Source organism: Phytophthora cinnamomi, assembly GCF_018691715.1.
Source record: "Phytophthora cinnamomi strain GKB4 chromosome Unknown Contig15, whole genome shotgun sequence".
NCBI classification, from domain to species: Eukaryota; Oomycota; class Peronosporomycetes; order Peronosporales; family Peronosporaceae; genus Phytophthora; species Phytophthora cinnamomi.
Genome location: NW_027150948.1, coordinates 399714 through 415535, shown reverse-complemented (window position 1 = coordinate 415535; position 15822 = coordinate 399714). Strand labels below are relative to the sequence as shown.

The 15822-nt window shown below is 53.7% G+C and overlaps 4 protein-coding genes across 4 annotated transcripts; 2 read left to right on the top strand and 2 right to left on the bottom strand.

Annotated features, from left to right (window-relative positions):
• Positions 1 to 226: 226 nt before the first annotated feature.
• IUM83_09537 (WRKY transcription factor 19) lies at positions 227 to 2143 on the bottom strand (the record flags this gene model as incomplete). Its single annotated transcript, XM_067933983.1, has 1 exon — positions 227 to 2143. The coding sequence occupies one exon, from the start codon at positions 2141 to 2143 to the stop codon at positions 227 to 229; it is 1917 nt and encodes a 638-aa protein (XP_067797047.1).
• A 1312-nt stretch (positions 2144 to 3455) lies between these two features.
• IUM83_09536 (TBC1 domain family member 13 protein) lies at positions 3456 to 4658 on the top strand (the record flags this gene model as incomplete). The annotated part of the gene is made up of 3 exons (XM_067933982.1): positions 3456 to 3848; positions 3916 to 4266; positions 4332 to 4658. The coding sequence occupies 3 exons, from the start codon at positions 3456 to 3458 to the stop codon at positions 4656 to 4658; spliced, it is 1071 nt and encodes a 356-aa protein (XP_067796939.1).
• A 1643-nt stretch (positions 4659 to 6301) lies between these two features.
• Positions 6302 to 7327, top strand: IUM83_09535 (mrna-capping enzyme-like; the record flags this gene model as incomplete). Its single annotated transcript, XM_067933981.1, has 1 exon — positions 6302 to 7327. The coding sequence occupies one exon, from the start codon at positions 6302 to 6304 to the stop codon at positions 7325 to 7327; it is 1026 nt and encodes a 341-aa protein (XP_067796937.1).
• Positions 7328 to 7347: 20 nt separating this feature from the next.
• On the bottom strand, positions 7348 to 9887 carry IUM83_09534 (Ankyrin repeat-containing protein; the record flags this gene model as incomplete). The annotated part of the gene is made up of 8 exons (XM_067933980.1): positions 7348 to 7464; positions 7559 to 7903; positions 7966 to 8124; positions 8185 to 8363; positions 8778 to 8861; positions 8926 to 9103; positions 9173 to 9271; positions 9345 to 9887. The coding sequence occupies 8 exons, from the start codon at positions 9885 to 9887 to the stop codon at positions 7348 to 7350; spliced, it is 1704 nt and encodes a 567-aa protein (XP_067796938.1).
• Positions 9888 to 15822: the final 5935 nt, after the last annotated feature.

Here is a 15822-nt window from a genome sequence, read left to right as displayed (position 1 = left end):
GTTGTCGTGCTTTACTGACTTGGGAATTTGCTTGGCAATTTCTTGATGCATTTCAGCCGACTGTAGCTTTATTATTTGAGCAGCCAACTACCTACTACACGCGTGCCCTATCTGCAATGCTGCGGCCTCATGCTCTGCACCACTGCGTCTCACTCGTCCTGCTCGTCTCCTTGTATGGCATCTGGCAGTCGACAGCTTTGCTTCTTTCATAAAACGATCGCGAGTCTCAAGGGTGCACAAGCTGCTGCTGCATTTGAGCCTGCAGCGCCTGCTGCTGCTGTAATTGCTGCGCGGCAATCTCCTGTGCGTGCTTGGCGCAGTGTCCATTCTTTTGAGCCCACTTAGTACATTGGGGGTATTCACAACGCTTGCCACCACCGTGACCACGGCAGAAGCCGCCCGACTGGCAACTCTTAGTACATCCCTCAAACTTGCATCGCACGCCGCCACCGTGCTGCTTGCACAGTCCTCGCGACTGCGCCGTCTTAGGACATCCTTCAACATTGCACGGCTTTCCGCCACCATGAGCAATGCACAAGTGGCCAGTCTGTGCACTCTTCATACATCCCTCGACCTTGCATCGTCGGCCGCCGCCATGCAGCTTGCACATGCCCTTGACACGAGCCGCGTGGTTGCAGCCCAGCGCTGAGCACAACTGTGTACCGTTCGCGTCCACCTTGACAGGCTTGCCGTTCTGTGTCGATATCCGCATCTGTTGCTGCGGGTGTCCCCCTCGCATCTGCTGCTGCTTCTGCGGAAGCAAGGCCGCCCCTGGTTGCATGAGCATGCTGGGGAATTGCGGCATCGGCTGGTTCGCGCCGACGTATCCGGGCGCGGACATCATGAGGCCGTTCTGCTGTTGCTGCTGCAGCAGCGCGTTCTGATAAAGCTGGTTATACTGTTGTTGCTGCTTCTGCTGCTGCTCCTGACGCAGCAGTTGTTGCTGCAGAAGCTGTTGCTGTTGCTGCTGGTACGCGAGGCTCTGCTGCTGCTGGTTCATCATGTCCATCGTGGGCAGCGTGCCGGACGCCGTCGTCCCGTATCCCTGGTGCTGCTGGTTGTCCATCGTATACGGGAAGCCCGAGAGGGGCGGTCCCGTCGGAGTCATATCCGTGTAAATTGACCGCGATGAGTTCAGCAGCGTCTGTGTGTCCACAAAGCCCGCCGATTGAGTGGGCGGCGCCGGTGCGCCAGTGGTCGCCGCCGCATTCGCCGTCGAGTTGCCGTTAGACCCGTGGTAATCCAGCAGATTATCCAGATTGTCCACCTGCACGACGTCGTCGCCTCCGTAGTCCTCGTTGTCAATCGCCGACACGTCCGTCTCGATGGACTCGAGCGTGCGCGCCAGGTGCTGGAAGCGGAAGCTGTCCTGGCTCGTCATGGGCTTCTGGATGGCCTGGTTGGACGTGGCGTTGAGCATGGCCTGGATGATCTCGAAGCTCGTGGTGCGCGTGCCCATGCCGCCGGCGCCCTGCGCGTTGCTCTGCGCGCCGGGCGGGTTGGGCGTCATGAAGCTGCGCATGAGCTGCAGGCTCGAGAGGCGCTGCAGCGTGCCGGCCTCGCAGTCCTTGTACACCTGCGTGAGCGGCTCGGGCGTGTTGCTGGCGAAGGAATTGTCGATGAAGCTCAGCAAGTGGCGCAGACTCTCCTTCTTCTCCGTCATGGTGAAGTCGTTGCTGCTCAGCAGCTTCTTGAGCGACGGCTTGGCGTCCGCCGCCGCCCTGGCGTTCTCCGAGTTGACCAGGAAGCTGCCGCCCGCGCTCTGCGAGCTCGAGGGCGCGCGCGGCTGCTGGTCCAGCAGACAGGCCAGCACGTCCTGGATGCTGGCCTCGCGGTGCAGCGGCTGGCGGAAGGCGGCGTCGCTCAGGTCGGGCGTGCGCGCCAGCTCCGTCTTCACCATGGCCAGGTCGCCGCCGGTGAGCGACACGGGCGCGTTGCGCTCGGCGGCGGCCGTCAGGCGCGCCTTCATCTGCGTCCAGTTCTGCAGCTGCGCCGGCGAGAAGAGCGTCGTGTCCACGCAGTCCATCATGCTGCGCAGCAGCTCCGGGTTCACGCCGGGCAGCTCGTGCGGCGCGGAGGACGAGGAGGAGGAAGGCGCCGGCGGGGGCACCGACGTCGGGTGGGGGCCGGCCGGGTGCGCCATCTCGGGCTCAAGAGTGATGGTCGTGGGCGCGGCGCGGTTGTGATTGTGGTCCCTCCCCCCAAGTGGGCGGAAGCTTCTTTGGTGTGCGGCACGCCAGATAAGAGGCGTGACCCACACCAGACGACATGTCGCATAGGTGTTGAACTTTGGATTTGGGGAAGGCGGCCTATTTATTTGGGGACGACAGGGCTCCACAAGATGTGGTGGCGGTGTGGAGCCATCGCCCTCCTTCGTAGCACTGCAATCTCGAAGGGAATTGATGCCTGGCGGAAGCTGTGGAGACTGCGAACAGCGAACTCAGCGGGCGACTGCGTGCCGCAGTCGCGCTTTCTTAATTGGAAGACCACCAATATACTACAATGTACTCATGTGCTATGCTACAGCATGTCAGCTGCGGTGCAATGCGCTAGCTACTGTAGCATCGAAGTCGGTTTTGTTGCAGTACTCGCACGCGTGGTCGGTTTTACTCGTGTTACGTCGGAGTCCAGCTCTTCTCAGCTTTATAATTGGGTATTTACTCTATTCGGGCGCTTTAGCGCGTTTTATGCTCAAGAAAGTATCCATTTTTGCCGGATGAGGCTGCTTTGTATAGGGTGGCGACCTCAATGAGGGCATAAGCATCGATGCCTTTGCGATGGTGTGCCACCTGTGCATTGAAGGCGAAAGTGCGAGCTGTGGTGGGCTTTTCGTGTGGTGCAGCTCGAAAGGGAACTGGGCGATATGTAATAGACGAAGTTATCGTAATACAGCTTCAATCAATAACGGTTTTCTATCCTGATATTGTTGAAGTATCCGGATAAAGAGGGTAATGATGGCACGCTAACATGTCGCAGATTTCGCGCGCCAGCATAATATCCTGAGGATACTCGCCGCCCAGCTTTGCCGTGCTACGAGTCGAGCGAGGACCAGGAGTACCAGACAGCGCAAAGACACTAGCTGACCGGATTACAGGCTATTGCCATCGCCATCACGGGCGACAGACCCGTAGGCCGAGGAAGATCGTTGCTGCTTGGTTCGCCTTTACCTACGTCTTCAACTTGCCCAGCGAATCGGATCCGACTGTAGCCATCTCGCGCACCGAAAAATAAACAACTTGCTTTTTGTCGCAGCGTGCAGGAATGCACGACACGAGAATCCTGGGATTTCGTCGTGTGGAGCCCAGCCCATTAGTAGTCGCACAGACAGCGAGTACTGTGGTATAGCTGGATGATCAGTGCGATCGGCCTATTCTGGGACTGCAACCCAGCTCGATTAACCCGCTCCTCCCCGTTTTGATGCACACAACCTCGACGCCCCATTGCAGACCGAGACGATGGACCGACTGGAACGTCTGCAGCGCATGCTGCTGCCGAGTGTCAAGACCGACCAGCCTACTTGCACGTTCGACGTGGAGGAATTGCGTGGACTCGTGTTCAGGGGGATCTCAGAGTCTGACACCTCTTCTCGAGGTCTAGCAAGCAGTAGCGGTAAAGCTGGTACGGACACGGCGTCGGACGTCCTCCGGCCGCTGGCGTGGCGCCTGCTGCTCGGCGTGGTCAAGGGAGACCCACGCGAGTGGCCCGACCAGCTGCAGTGTCGTCGAGATGACTACCACATGTGGAAGCGCGACTTGGTAGGCGGCACCGCCTCTCAGCGCGGGAATGGGGCCGCTCGAACAGAGGCCGAGCACCACAGCGACATTTCCCTCATGAAAGAGATTGAAAAGGTAGGATACACCTTGTCGGTGTGTCATTTACCTCGTTGGTAACCTGGTGCTGACCATATGACGGCAGGACGTGTTTCGGACGCGCAGCGAGCTGCCACTCTTCTCGGGTGGGGGTATCGTGCAGCAGCAGATGCTCTACATCCTCTTCGTGTTTTCCAGGATACACTCAGACGTTGGATACATTCAAGGCATGAACGAGGTCCTTGCGCCGATAATCTACGTCTGTAGCTGCAACCCCGCCACGGTGTCGGCGTCCGAAGTGGAAGCCGACGCGTATCTCCTGTTCGCAGCAGTCATGGCGTCGCTGCAGGTGCTCTACACTCGAACCCCGGAAAACCCGCTCAGCGGCGCCGATCTGCAGATGACGCGCCTCGCAAAGCTGCTGCGGCAGCACGACGCCGCTCTGTGGCAGCACCTGGTGCGTTCTACAATCAGCGCACTCTTAAACCCGCAATGCTAACTTCCGCCACTTTTGCCGAACAGAATTCCGTGGGGCTCACCCCGGACCTGTACAGCTTCCGGTGGTACATGACGCTGCTGGCGCGCGAGTTCCCCATGCCCGACACGCTCCGCGTCTGGGACGCACTACTCGCCGACCCGAAGCGCTTCAGCTTCCTGCACTACGTCAACTGCGCCCTCGTCCGCTCCCAGCGCAGTTTTCTGCTGCTGCACGGCTTCACCACGGACCTCAAGCGGCTGCAAAATCTGCACTGCTCCGACGCCACCCTCGACATCCGCCAACTTTTGCTCTCCGCAGAGGAGATGCGGCAGCTTGATCGAAACCTCGACCAAGCCGCGAAAATCTGCTGAAAGGTGCGGCGACGGATCCGAAATCAGTCCGAAATCCGCATCGGGCGCCCGAAATTAGGCCGGGAATAACAACCTCCAAGAATCGATACCACGTTGAATCGAATCGTCCGAAATTAGCACTGAAATTAGCCTAAGGGAAAATGGCTCGGCTTTGAAAATCGATAGTCGGCGAAACCACACCATGCACCCGAAATTAGGAATTAGCAAATGGCTTGGTTTCGAACTCGAAACCTAATTCCCGAAAATCAGAAATCCGAAATTAGGCTGGAAACAACCCATGTTGCAAGAACGCATACCCAGTCTCTCATCTCAAACAGGCGTACACAAGATCGCGCCATAGATCTTTCTGGATCCGGAAGAAATTGTTTTGCATACTTCCGCCGATATACAAGTTTGTGAGTAGTGCGGAAAGCTTTCTCTTGTGATATTCGTTTGTAAAGGTAGTTCCGGGACGAATGGGCCCAGTACAGACAAACCTGTTTATATGATCCTCCCTATTTGAGCCTTGCCATTTATTTGATGTAAGCTTTGTTGCTACCAAATATTTTACTTATTTTTTGTATAACCGCTGTTTATATGTATACAAGGTATATGAGTCACAGTTTGGAGGACCAAATTAGGTCTAACCTGTTTATTTGATTCACACTGTTCACGACCACACACTCTTCAAAGCCCCCACTGCTCAACGCCCAACGCCCAACGCAAGCCCCCTTCCCTCGCAATGTCTCCTCGCACCTGTCTGACGCTAGAACAAAAGCTCCAAGTGCACCTAAAGCTCAAGCAGAATCCTGGCATGAACAACCCCATGCTCGCTGCGTGGATTTGACAGCGATTTTATCGAAGTGGGAGGGCGCTGTGAGCGCTAGTGAGTATCTGGCAGTGGACGAGGACGTGCCTGCGCACGAGCCAGATGTGATAGTGGACGAAGCAGCAGGAAGTATGCAGTTTCGCAGGACGAGCAGGAGGAGGAGGAGGAGGACCAGGAACCACAATTCAACCTGCCATCGCTCTGAGACACTGCATGGAGCTGTCTGCATTTCTGCTTCAATGCGGAGAGCAGACTGATAGAGAACGAAGAGCTTTACAGACCGTGACCGCTTTGGTTCGGGAGACTACGGTGTAGGCAAAGCGGCAGCGAATTATGCGCGATTTCTTTACGTGCACCACATAACTTTTTTTAACTGAGTCCATTTTATATGAATCATTGTTGTAGATGGCCACCAACGGGGCCTCATATAAACAGGTTTGACTGTATTGGTATTACCTCTACCGGGTCCATTAAATAGTAAGGTGCTTCATTTCTGAGAGGCATGATTAAGGATTTAAAAATGCGTATTAATAATTTGTACGCATTTCTAAATCCTAACCGATCCCTGTCATGCCTGATATCTGTTTATAGATGATACGGGCGTGTCCACCGACTCGGTTCCCAGCCAAGTGTACAAATTGATATCCCTGTCAATCCTTAAAACCGACACTAGAGCCACCAAAAGTTGATGCCCCGAGGCCGCAGCCGCAGTCGCAGTCGCAGTGCCTCGCCCCCTCGTCATCGCCACCGCCGCCGCAGTCGCAGCCGCTCTCCGCCTCGCTCGGGGCGCCACAATCCGCGTCGTTACCAGCGCAGACGGCGCCGGGGGGACACCATGCCCAAAAAGAAGGACCGAATCCCCGACAACTGGGTCGACGTGGCCAAAATGGGCACTTTAGTGGGCGCCTCGAGGTTCGTGCCGCTGCGCGTGCCTCTGGACGCCAAGTACTTGACCCAATTTCAGAGTATCAGCGACGAGATTTGGGCACCCCGTGACTTTCTGGAGGCCCAGGACGCCCAAAATCTGAATGTCAAGATGATCATCGACCTGACCAATACGTTCAAGTACTACAATGGCTACGAGGAGTTCGAGGACTCCGGCGTGCACTACGTCAAGCTCCGGATCGAGGGCTTCAATGGCCCGCCCGCCGCCAAAGATGTAGCCAAGTTCATGGAAATCGTGGACGAGTTCGTGGAGAAGGAACCGGAAGGAGCCATCGCGGTGCATTGCACCCACGGCCTCAACAGGACCGGGTACCTCATCGTCAACTACCTGGTGGAGAGGATGGACCTCACCGTCACGCAGGCGCTGGAAGCTTTCAAGGTGGCGCGACCGCCCGGACTCGTCAAACACATGTACGTGGAGGAGCTGTACCAGAGACTGGGAAAAGAAGAAGAGGAGGTGCAACTCCCGGAACTCCCAGATTGGGCCAGTGCCAAGTACGGCAAGAGGGCTAAGGATGGAAAGCGTGGTGGTCATGGTGATCGTGGAAAGCGAGAGGGCTCTAGTAGACACGGAAATCGTGATATGCGCGACGGTGGCAAGCACGACAGTCGTGATCGTCGTGAAAATCGGGGCAATGCTGACGGTGAAGGTGGGCGTCATGACAGAGGTAGCAAGCATGGAAGGCGAGACGGACCTGGCAAGCGTGATAGTCGTGACAGCCGTGAAAACGCAGCTGACCGCGATGAAGGTGAGCAGAAGGACAGGCGCAACACTCATCGCGGATCTGGCAAGTGCAGCAATCGTGATAGCCGTGGAGATGTTGACGCACGTGAGAGCAGCAAAAGTGAGCGTGGCAGGGATGAGAAAGATGAAAAGCACAGCACACACTTGCGATTTGAAGCTGAGGTGGGTTAGCTTTGGTCTTGGAGGCGGGGTTACGGTAGCTGCTGCAATCGGGTATTGAATGTATCTTGGATGGCGTCGCGTCGTTTCTTGACAAGAACCTCGCGTGTTTTCAACATTTGCTGGAGTTCGCGAGTGAGCACGATGGACTGTCACGACAAAAGACGAAGTGGTGAGAAGGTAGTGGAGATAGTCGCGTAGGAGATAATATAGCGCCACCCCAGCAGCCCTGGCTCACCTTACCTTCGTGTGTGTTAGCTTCACGCAGACTCGGATTCGCGCTGGCTGGTCGCGTGGCTTCTTCTCGAGAATTTGTTGGCGAAGTGTTGGTGGAATCACATACCAATCGTAATGGTCTTTTTGGTCTAAGAGTGAGCGCAACGGGACCGTGATTTCACCTGCTACATCTTCACGTTTGGTGTCCACAACCTGAATGCAGAGCTCTTTTTGCGTTGACGGCACTGCTGTTATTTGGCAACGAAATTCCCACACGGGATTGCGATCTCCGATTCGCATCTCCGTCTTGAACACCTCTGTACTTTGAAGTACCGAGGACGACCGCAAGAAAACCCGTACGAAAGGATCGATCTACAACGGATGACACAAAGTGTTAGATCATTTATTGACAAGCACGGAGGAAATCAGTTTACCATGTCACAAATTCGTGGGTCGCGGTACGGCAAATTTTCTGCTTGCTCAACGAAAATATCGAGTGTGGCAAGACTCGCCCCGCTTGAATCCCTTGATATGCCGTTCGCCGTGTCGAAATGTTCGCTGCCTGTCGCTGCTTGCAGTTGGTCACACAGTTCCTTCGTGGACCATAGATTTGTGAGATCTGGCTTCGTGAACACGAGTATCGAATGGTTTACCTTTATCGACTGCTGAAAAGAAGTAAATTGCTCTTCAAGTTCTTCTGGTAGCTGATCAGGTGGTGGTCGCAGCGCTGTTGGTGGAACGTTTAGAGCCATGAGAAACTTCGATTTGGTACGCGCTATTTTCTTCTTTTTGGATGTCTTCTTTTTCTTCACAACTTGCGGCTGTGCGGGATCTGCATCAAACCAGTGTCGTGAACAAAACGACAAGATGTTTAGAATAACGACCTCAGGGATAAATCGTGGTCGTTCGCTCTCGCGAAGCTTGTCAACGGCGTCTTGGATTTCCAGCAGCAGTACTCGGCGCTCAGCATCGTATTTCAAATCGGCTGTCTCCAGAGACGAAAGTCGCCGTAAAAGTGTCGGCTCAAAGCTGCTTCCGCGTACATCTTGATCGTAGCGAATTTTGGTGTCCACGCACTTTCGTTGGAGTACTTGTTTTAACTGAGTGAGATCCCTGCGTGTGGCCACCTTTTCGGCTTCATAGGCGTCCCGTTGTCGTTTGCTAATGAGAGCGTATGCGAGGGAGACCCGTCGAAATTCTGTTGGGAAGAGAGATGCGTTCTCGATTGACCAGACTTGGCACGCACGTGCGATGACTTCTCGATTCGCTGCATCTTTCATGCAGTCGAAGACCGTCTCACCCTGCACATCCTCAGCATAAATTCGAGCACCTTTCACCGAAATTTGGAGTTAGAGAACAGCTTCATTACCCACAGCGTGCTGCAACAAAATTACCGTAGCGAAGAAGTTCCTTCAGGACAGGAGGCTTCGCGCAACTGGCAGCTTCCATTAGTGCCGTTCGGCCAGTTTTAATATGCGCATGGTTGACGCTGGCTCCGCTGGACAGTAATCGCCGAACAACCTCCAGATGGCCACTCTGACATGCTGCTAACAGCGGAGTCAATCCCATGGCCTTCAAACAAGCAACAAAGGCGATAACTAATCCGAGTCAAGTCGCGGAGCTCTCCGCAAGACCACGTACACTCTCGGCGTCGGCGCTGAAGCCCATGTCCAGCAGCTTTTCGATCCGGTCCAAGTTGCCTTGCAATGCTGCCTCGCGGATGGTCTGCACATTCTCTTTCTGCTCAAAACAGAGCGGGCGAACACGTCGGTTGTCTCGCTTCAACTGTACAAACTCACGAAATTTTGCGCACCTTGTTGCCATGGTAGAGGTCTTGCAAAAGCTGCTGGTTGTCGTTCTTCAATCTCGCTTGTCGCTCCTGCCGATTTCGCGTTTTCTCGTCCAGCATATTTTTCTCAAAGCGACGCATGGCACGAGCGATCTTCCTGCGATGCCGAAGCATCAACTCTCGCTTTTCCTGCGCACATTTCTCCTTGAATGCCAATCCCTCTTCATGGCGTTTCTGGCGGTCTTTCGAGCTCAATTGTGCTACTGGATCAGGGATTGGATCATTCGTAGCCTCAAATGTGATCTCTGGAATCTTAGCACTGTCATCAGCTGGATTCGCGATAGGATCTCGAGCTGCCAACAGCAACGGCTTCTTCCAGGACGAAAGACCCGTACGCAAATTGCAGTAGTACGCCAAACCACTCACAGCGTCCCAGCATTTGAGGTAGGCACTGTTGGCCAACTCCACCGCCTCTCGACGTGCACGGCGCGCTCGATACAGTGTCTGAAGACGCACGACAAGCCGCTCAGTCACCTCATTCACTACCGGAGCCGAGTCAGCCGCCATCTCGTCCAAGTTGAGATCCAGCTAAGAGGTGACTTTTTGGGGGGAAACTAAAAAAAAAAATTAAATGCGGAAATTGTCCTATTTCAATGAAATTTTAGTCGGAACATAACTAGAATTTCTAATGACGAATGAATCAAGCCCGGCTTTCGTAGCTGCACTGGTTGTGCCATGGCAAGGCATGCAAGCAGCATGCCGATACTAGCGCTGTTTGAAGCATTTGTAGGGATTTGGAGGTATGAGACATTTGATAGTGGTACAGACGGGATGCGTTGGACTGAGAAATCCAACTGGAGGGGGGACGAGAAGACTCTGGTGGCGGAATCTATCCGCTCATCACCTGAGCCACAGAGACCGACTGCAAGGACCGAAGGCGGTGCTTACTGCGCGCTCTCCCTGCCGAACTGCGCGATGGACAAATTGTTCTCACCCTCCCACGAGCCCACCGCCGTCTTGCCGTCCTTGTGGAGACGAAGCTACACATTGTGGAGAGATGGGGCAATACATACCACTCTACCTCCTCGTTTTCCGAATTTAGACATGCGTCGCATTCACACCAAGGGCAATCAGGCGGAGGCGCTGTTTTCGAGCGCTCATGCTAAGATGTGAGCTGCGTTCAAGTGAATAAAGATAGCATATTTATAGGTTTGAAATATCGATCTATCTGATGATGCTAGTTTCACGACCTGAAAATAAAGACCGCAATTACTTGGCTCGACGATTTTCCCCATTTTGGGCCCTTTTTTCCCTCTTCTTAACTGGATCGCCTGTTAAATTTAGTTGGCGAGTAATGTGACCGCGTCAGTCTTGTCGAACCGGAGTAATTAAAATACAAGACACAAATGCGCATCTTCACTCTGAAATCAAATGGCAGGAGAGTGATAACGATAAGGTGGACCCCCGCTTCCGTAGCGACGCACGCATCTAGCAACACCAGGCACCGCGAACGATATCCATGCAACCAGAGGACCGCCGTCCGGTTCGAGTTCACGGCGACTTCCGCATTTTTAACCTTCCCACCGTTGGACGGCAGCCCGACAGTATCGGCAGCGGGTAACTTTACTTGGTCTCCCAGTGACGTTACCCTACATCAGAAAACCAATTAAGAGTACGCGAGGGAGGCTGTGAGTAGTAGTAAATCGTTAGAAGTCCTATCGGTGCTAGCACCTAGCTCTCCTAGTGTCTGTGCTGAAGAATCCAAAATCACACGCAGGTTGTCCACCGCGAACACGGGTAATAAGGTCGATGCAGTCAGGTTAAGCGTTCACTGCAGCGGGAACAAAACACGCCTCAGCTCCAACTCGCTGTTGCTATCCCCAACACCTACGGCCTTACAAGATGGCTGGAGACGGCTCCACAAAGTGGTGCTACCGCTTTGGATGCCATTGTGTTTCATGCTGTGTGGCGCCTTCATACTTCCAAGAAACAGAAGCTCAGCAGCCAAGCGTCCCAACACTAGTTGCTTCGTTTGGAAGGCACCGCCGATTCATTTACCACCACTCTGAAGGATTAAGCATCAACGGAGCTATTGCCTCAACACTTCAACGGTTGGGATTTGATAAACCCACGTTTGTTTTGGGTTGGATCGAGCGCAGCGAGCCTTTAGGGTTTTTAGGATCGCGCAGAGCGCGTGGCAGGGTGGTTCCTTACACTCGCAAACGGTCGATTTCAATAAATATCCCGATGGTGTGCTGAGCGAGAGGATGCCTTCAGCAACAACTGAGTTTGGTAGATGTCTATTGTGCTGGCTCGTAGCTTAAAAGCTAAATAACATCACGTGTTGAGGTGAGTACCTGTAGCGCGTCGTAAAATTGACATCCGAGGCGGACATTCAAGAATTTCCTTCGTCTCTGCGACCGAAAAATGCGTCTCCGTTTCCTGGTCGTGCTGGTGGTTATTCTCGTCGCGAACGAGATGAGAACATCACCCGCGCTGAGAATGCTGCCCCGGTCAACAACGACACCCCATCAGCAGACACCAAGCTTGTTCAAAACCAAACTCTCCACCTCAATGTGCCTAGGAAACTGCTGGCGTCGCCCGTGGTCTACATGCGCCGTATTCGGCGACTTCGAAAATCAACCCGCAAACATCGGAGAGTTTTGCAAGTGTAGTGAAGAGTTTCCGGGACCTGTCGGAGCGGGCAAAGGGCGACGATGCTCTCTATTGTGTGCAATATTACGTCCTCCCCGTCACCCCCAGGCCTGGGCCGTCCTGGCCAGCACCTCCTGGGCGATGTCGTGGTACATCTGCGCGTGCTTGAGCGGCGACGGGAACTTGTGGCCCTCGTCGTGCTCGAAGCGGACTCTGCTCGCGGCCGCGAAGCTGCGGAAGAGCTTCTCCGCCTTGGGGGCTAGCGGGTCCGCCCTCCCGACCACGTGCACCGACGGCACGTCGATGGCCCCGTCCGCGGACGTGCGGGCCGCGTCCAGCAGCTGCCGCGTCTCGGGCGTGCGCGGGTAGAATCCCCCCACCAGCACGCAGACCCTCCAGGGCACGCGGCCGACGGTGGCCAGGTAGTGCGCCGTCAAGAGCGTGGCGGCGGCCGCCCCCTGGGAGAAGCCCAGCACGGCGTCCACGCCGCCCAGAGCCTGCACCTGGCCCACCAGGTAGTCCAGCGACTGCTCGAGGCCCTCGTAGCGGTAGGCCGCGCCGTCCTCGCGCCGGAGGGCGTCCCACCACTGGTAGAACGGCCCGCTCTGGCCGTAGAACGAGCGTACCAGCTCCGGCGCGGGGCCCGAGGCGGCCCACGGCGCGTCGATGCAGACCAGCTCGGCCTTGGCCGCTTCGCCAATTTCAGCCTTTGCACCCAATCTCCAGATACCGTATCCGTCTCCACCTTCGGAAGGTACGGCGAATAATATCTCCAGTGGTGTTGCTGTAAAACGTGTTATTTTGACCAATTATAACTCAATATATTTTTTATTTCAGGGCCATCTCCTGCTGCGTAGCGAACACGCTCTACATAAGTGTCACGGCGATGACCGCATCTCCCGAGCGCAAGATGCCCACCGCCAAGAGCACGATCCCCACGCACACGGAGCAACTTGATAAGAGTAGCGAGTGCTACTTTTTGCTCCATGCAGCATAGCTTCTTCGCCGCCACCTCCAGTTCCCTCCATCTCGTTGACCACCATGGCGGCTTCAAGCCACGCCAGCGCGCTTGGCGCTCGCTAGTAGCGAGTCGCAACGAATCATGATCGCTGGTATGACGAATGGCGAGCAGTACCTTTCTTCCAGAAAGAGCGGCACTCACGGGTGGGGATCGAAGGTTTGGTTTGATTGGCTGCTGATACTTACTTACTTTCCAACCGTGAGAACCCCTATCAGTCTCCGCCGTGACAATAAGGTAGCCATCCTGCCACGGAACGCTTAGATCCGAGAGAAACTTAGAGTACATTCGAATGTATACCGGTGCGATTGTTTTGACGTGCTGGCCCGCCACATTGCTATGAGTACCGGTACATATAGCAGCGATACCATTGTATGGCATTGTATCCAAGGTACATTTTGTGTACATACTACAAAAGGTGTACACTGAAGGGGAGATAATAACCTCTGTGAGATGGAGTAGGGCGCTGAGCGAGCACCCTGCAACCGCGCACTCTCCTCTCGTGCCGTGAATACGTCTTCACCGTTGTCACTGTCAAAAGCGTCGATGAACCGTTGGCAAGCGCCTTGTCAGCTTCCTGTCGTGTAGTTCTTAGAACGGTACCTTGATCTCGCGAAGGCTGCGAGCCATCTTACCGAAGGGATTGTAGAAGTAATATAGCAGTGTGCGTTCGATCTGTGTGCTTGTTATACGACAAAGCGACAAAGTACGCTTGGTGCGCGAAGCCTTCTATAATGGTGATTACGGTTCTCTAGGGTTGCTTTTTGGAATTGGTTCAAAATTACGGACGTAATTTGTTAAAAAATATGGTGACCATTTCGGTCGGATCGGCCAAAAAGCTATTAATCCTACCCCCCCCCAACAACAACAACAACAAAGTAATCTAGTGCAAGATTAGCAGTAGCGCACCTTTAAATTTGTTTTTATTCTTGTTTCTGGGCCTCTTCTTTGAGAATGAGAGGCGGAGGGCCATTGAGCATCTGGCTAAGAAAAACCTAATGAGGTTTTTTGTTGACTTTTTTTTGTAAACGTTGTCTATCACGAGATCCAAAAGAGAAACCCTGTACCGTAATCGACGGGTCGAGTCGCACTGGGACTCGTTGATTTCGGTACTGGACAGGATTTCTCGTTTGGATCTCTTGAAAATTACCCATTTGATCCAGAAATAGCAAGTGACCGGGAAAATGAAACTGGCAAAAGTCTGTAGCTGTTCTAAGATGCATGCATCTTATTAATTTGATGTACATTTGATGCATCCTCTCATGGCGGTGAACTCCACCTTACTCCACCGTGGAGTAAGGTCACCTAATTATATTGCGGGTTCTGCTTGAAATTTCCCGGCCCGATTGATTGAATCGACCGAGCCCAATCGTCCCGCAGATCGCCCGAGGTCCTACAAATTTCTATATTATGTATTTAAGTACTCAATCGCCGTGATCGTGGCTCATGACATACGGTTTTAGCTCGGTCGATTGTCCAATGACTTGGCATTTGTATATGCAAACTTTCGATCGATTAGGCCGATCAGCCCGGTTTGGTAAATACAGTATGAGGGGAACTCGCAATACATGTACACTAGTATTACACCATGCTCTTTCGCGAAAACACGTGGATGAGGAGCAAATCGGAAAAATAAATCGCATCTGTCGGCATGCCATCATCATTTAATTCATAGAGGTTTCGTATGTATAACAGTATAGTAAGTTGTAGTAGTACTTAGAATTCTGATGCCTTTGGGCTGTTCCCTTTCTATTCTGATCCAAAATATTCATCGTTTTTCTAAATGTAGAAGCTGTTGCGATGTGGACGAAACCTGTTATAGGAAAAGATACACCTCGTCGTCGGGGGAGGGACGGGGGGGGGGGGGAGGTCTATTTGAGGCACTGCAAAATAGAGGATGATGGAGGCCGGGCAGCCCGGCCCGGGCTGCGTGAAATGAGTACTGGGATCTGCATCGAGGGGATTCAACGACAAAATTCCAGTTTTGCCTCCGTGACACCATGAACCTCGCAAAACCCACTAGGATAATATTATGAAGAATATTATTCAACACCTCGTGATACCTATGCCTGGCTATGCTATTTCGCGCCTGTCTGGCTCGATTGTATGTGACTATCCGTCCTAGTGTTTTGCCTCTGCAGCTACTTTGTATACAATTTCTCAAGTAAATGGGGTGACAGATACTAGTCGACTACGAGTGGGAGTAGGCGCAAATGATGCCGCGCAAGCGTCAACTTCTGCAGCCTCTAAGTCGACCGCACGACTCGCCGTGAGCTCTCTTATGTAGCGAGATTACTAGCCAAGACCAGGTAAAGCTTGGTCCGACCGACCAAGGTGATCTTGGCGCGCAATGACATGAGTGTGACCTTTTGTTTTGACGTTTTCCCTACGGTTGTGGTAATTTGATTGCATCCGTTTGGAATCTTGCTGTTCGTGAAAAACAGGGTGATTATATATAGTCTGCGAGGTTATTAGATGTGATGGCTGTGCTATTGAGGCAAAACACTGTATTAAGGTCAGGACTTATGTCGCATCCAGCACGCATTCGGCAACTCGCTTCATTCCAGCAAAACGTCTACTGTACGCAAGAACGATGAACAAGTGCATGCTCCATCTTATGATGGCGCTCCTTGCCCTTCTAGTGGGGGGTGAGGCTCTCTCGGCACCTGCAGCGGATTCCCAGGTTACGTTATCGAGTACGATCCTCTCAGGAGAAAGCCGCGGGGTACGGGCAGACAACGACGCCATGCGGTCGCTTCGGGGGCTCAAAACGACGAATGGTGCCAGCGATGCAGAAGAAAGAGGCATGTCGGGGCTTGCGGAGAAGGT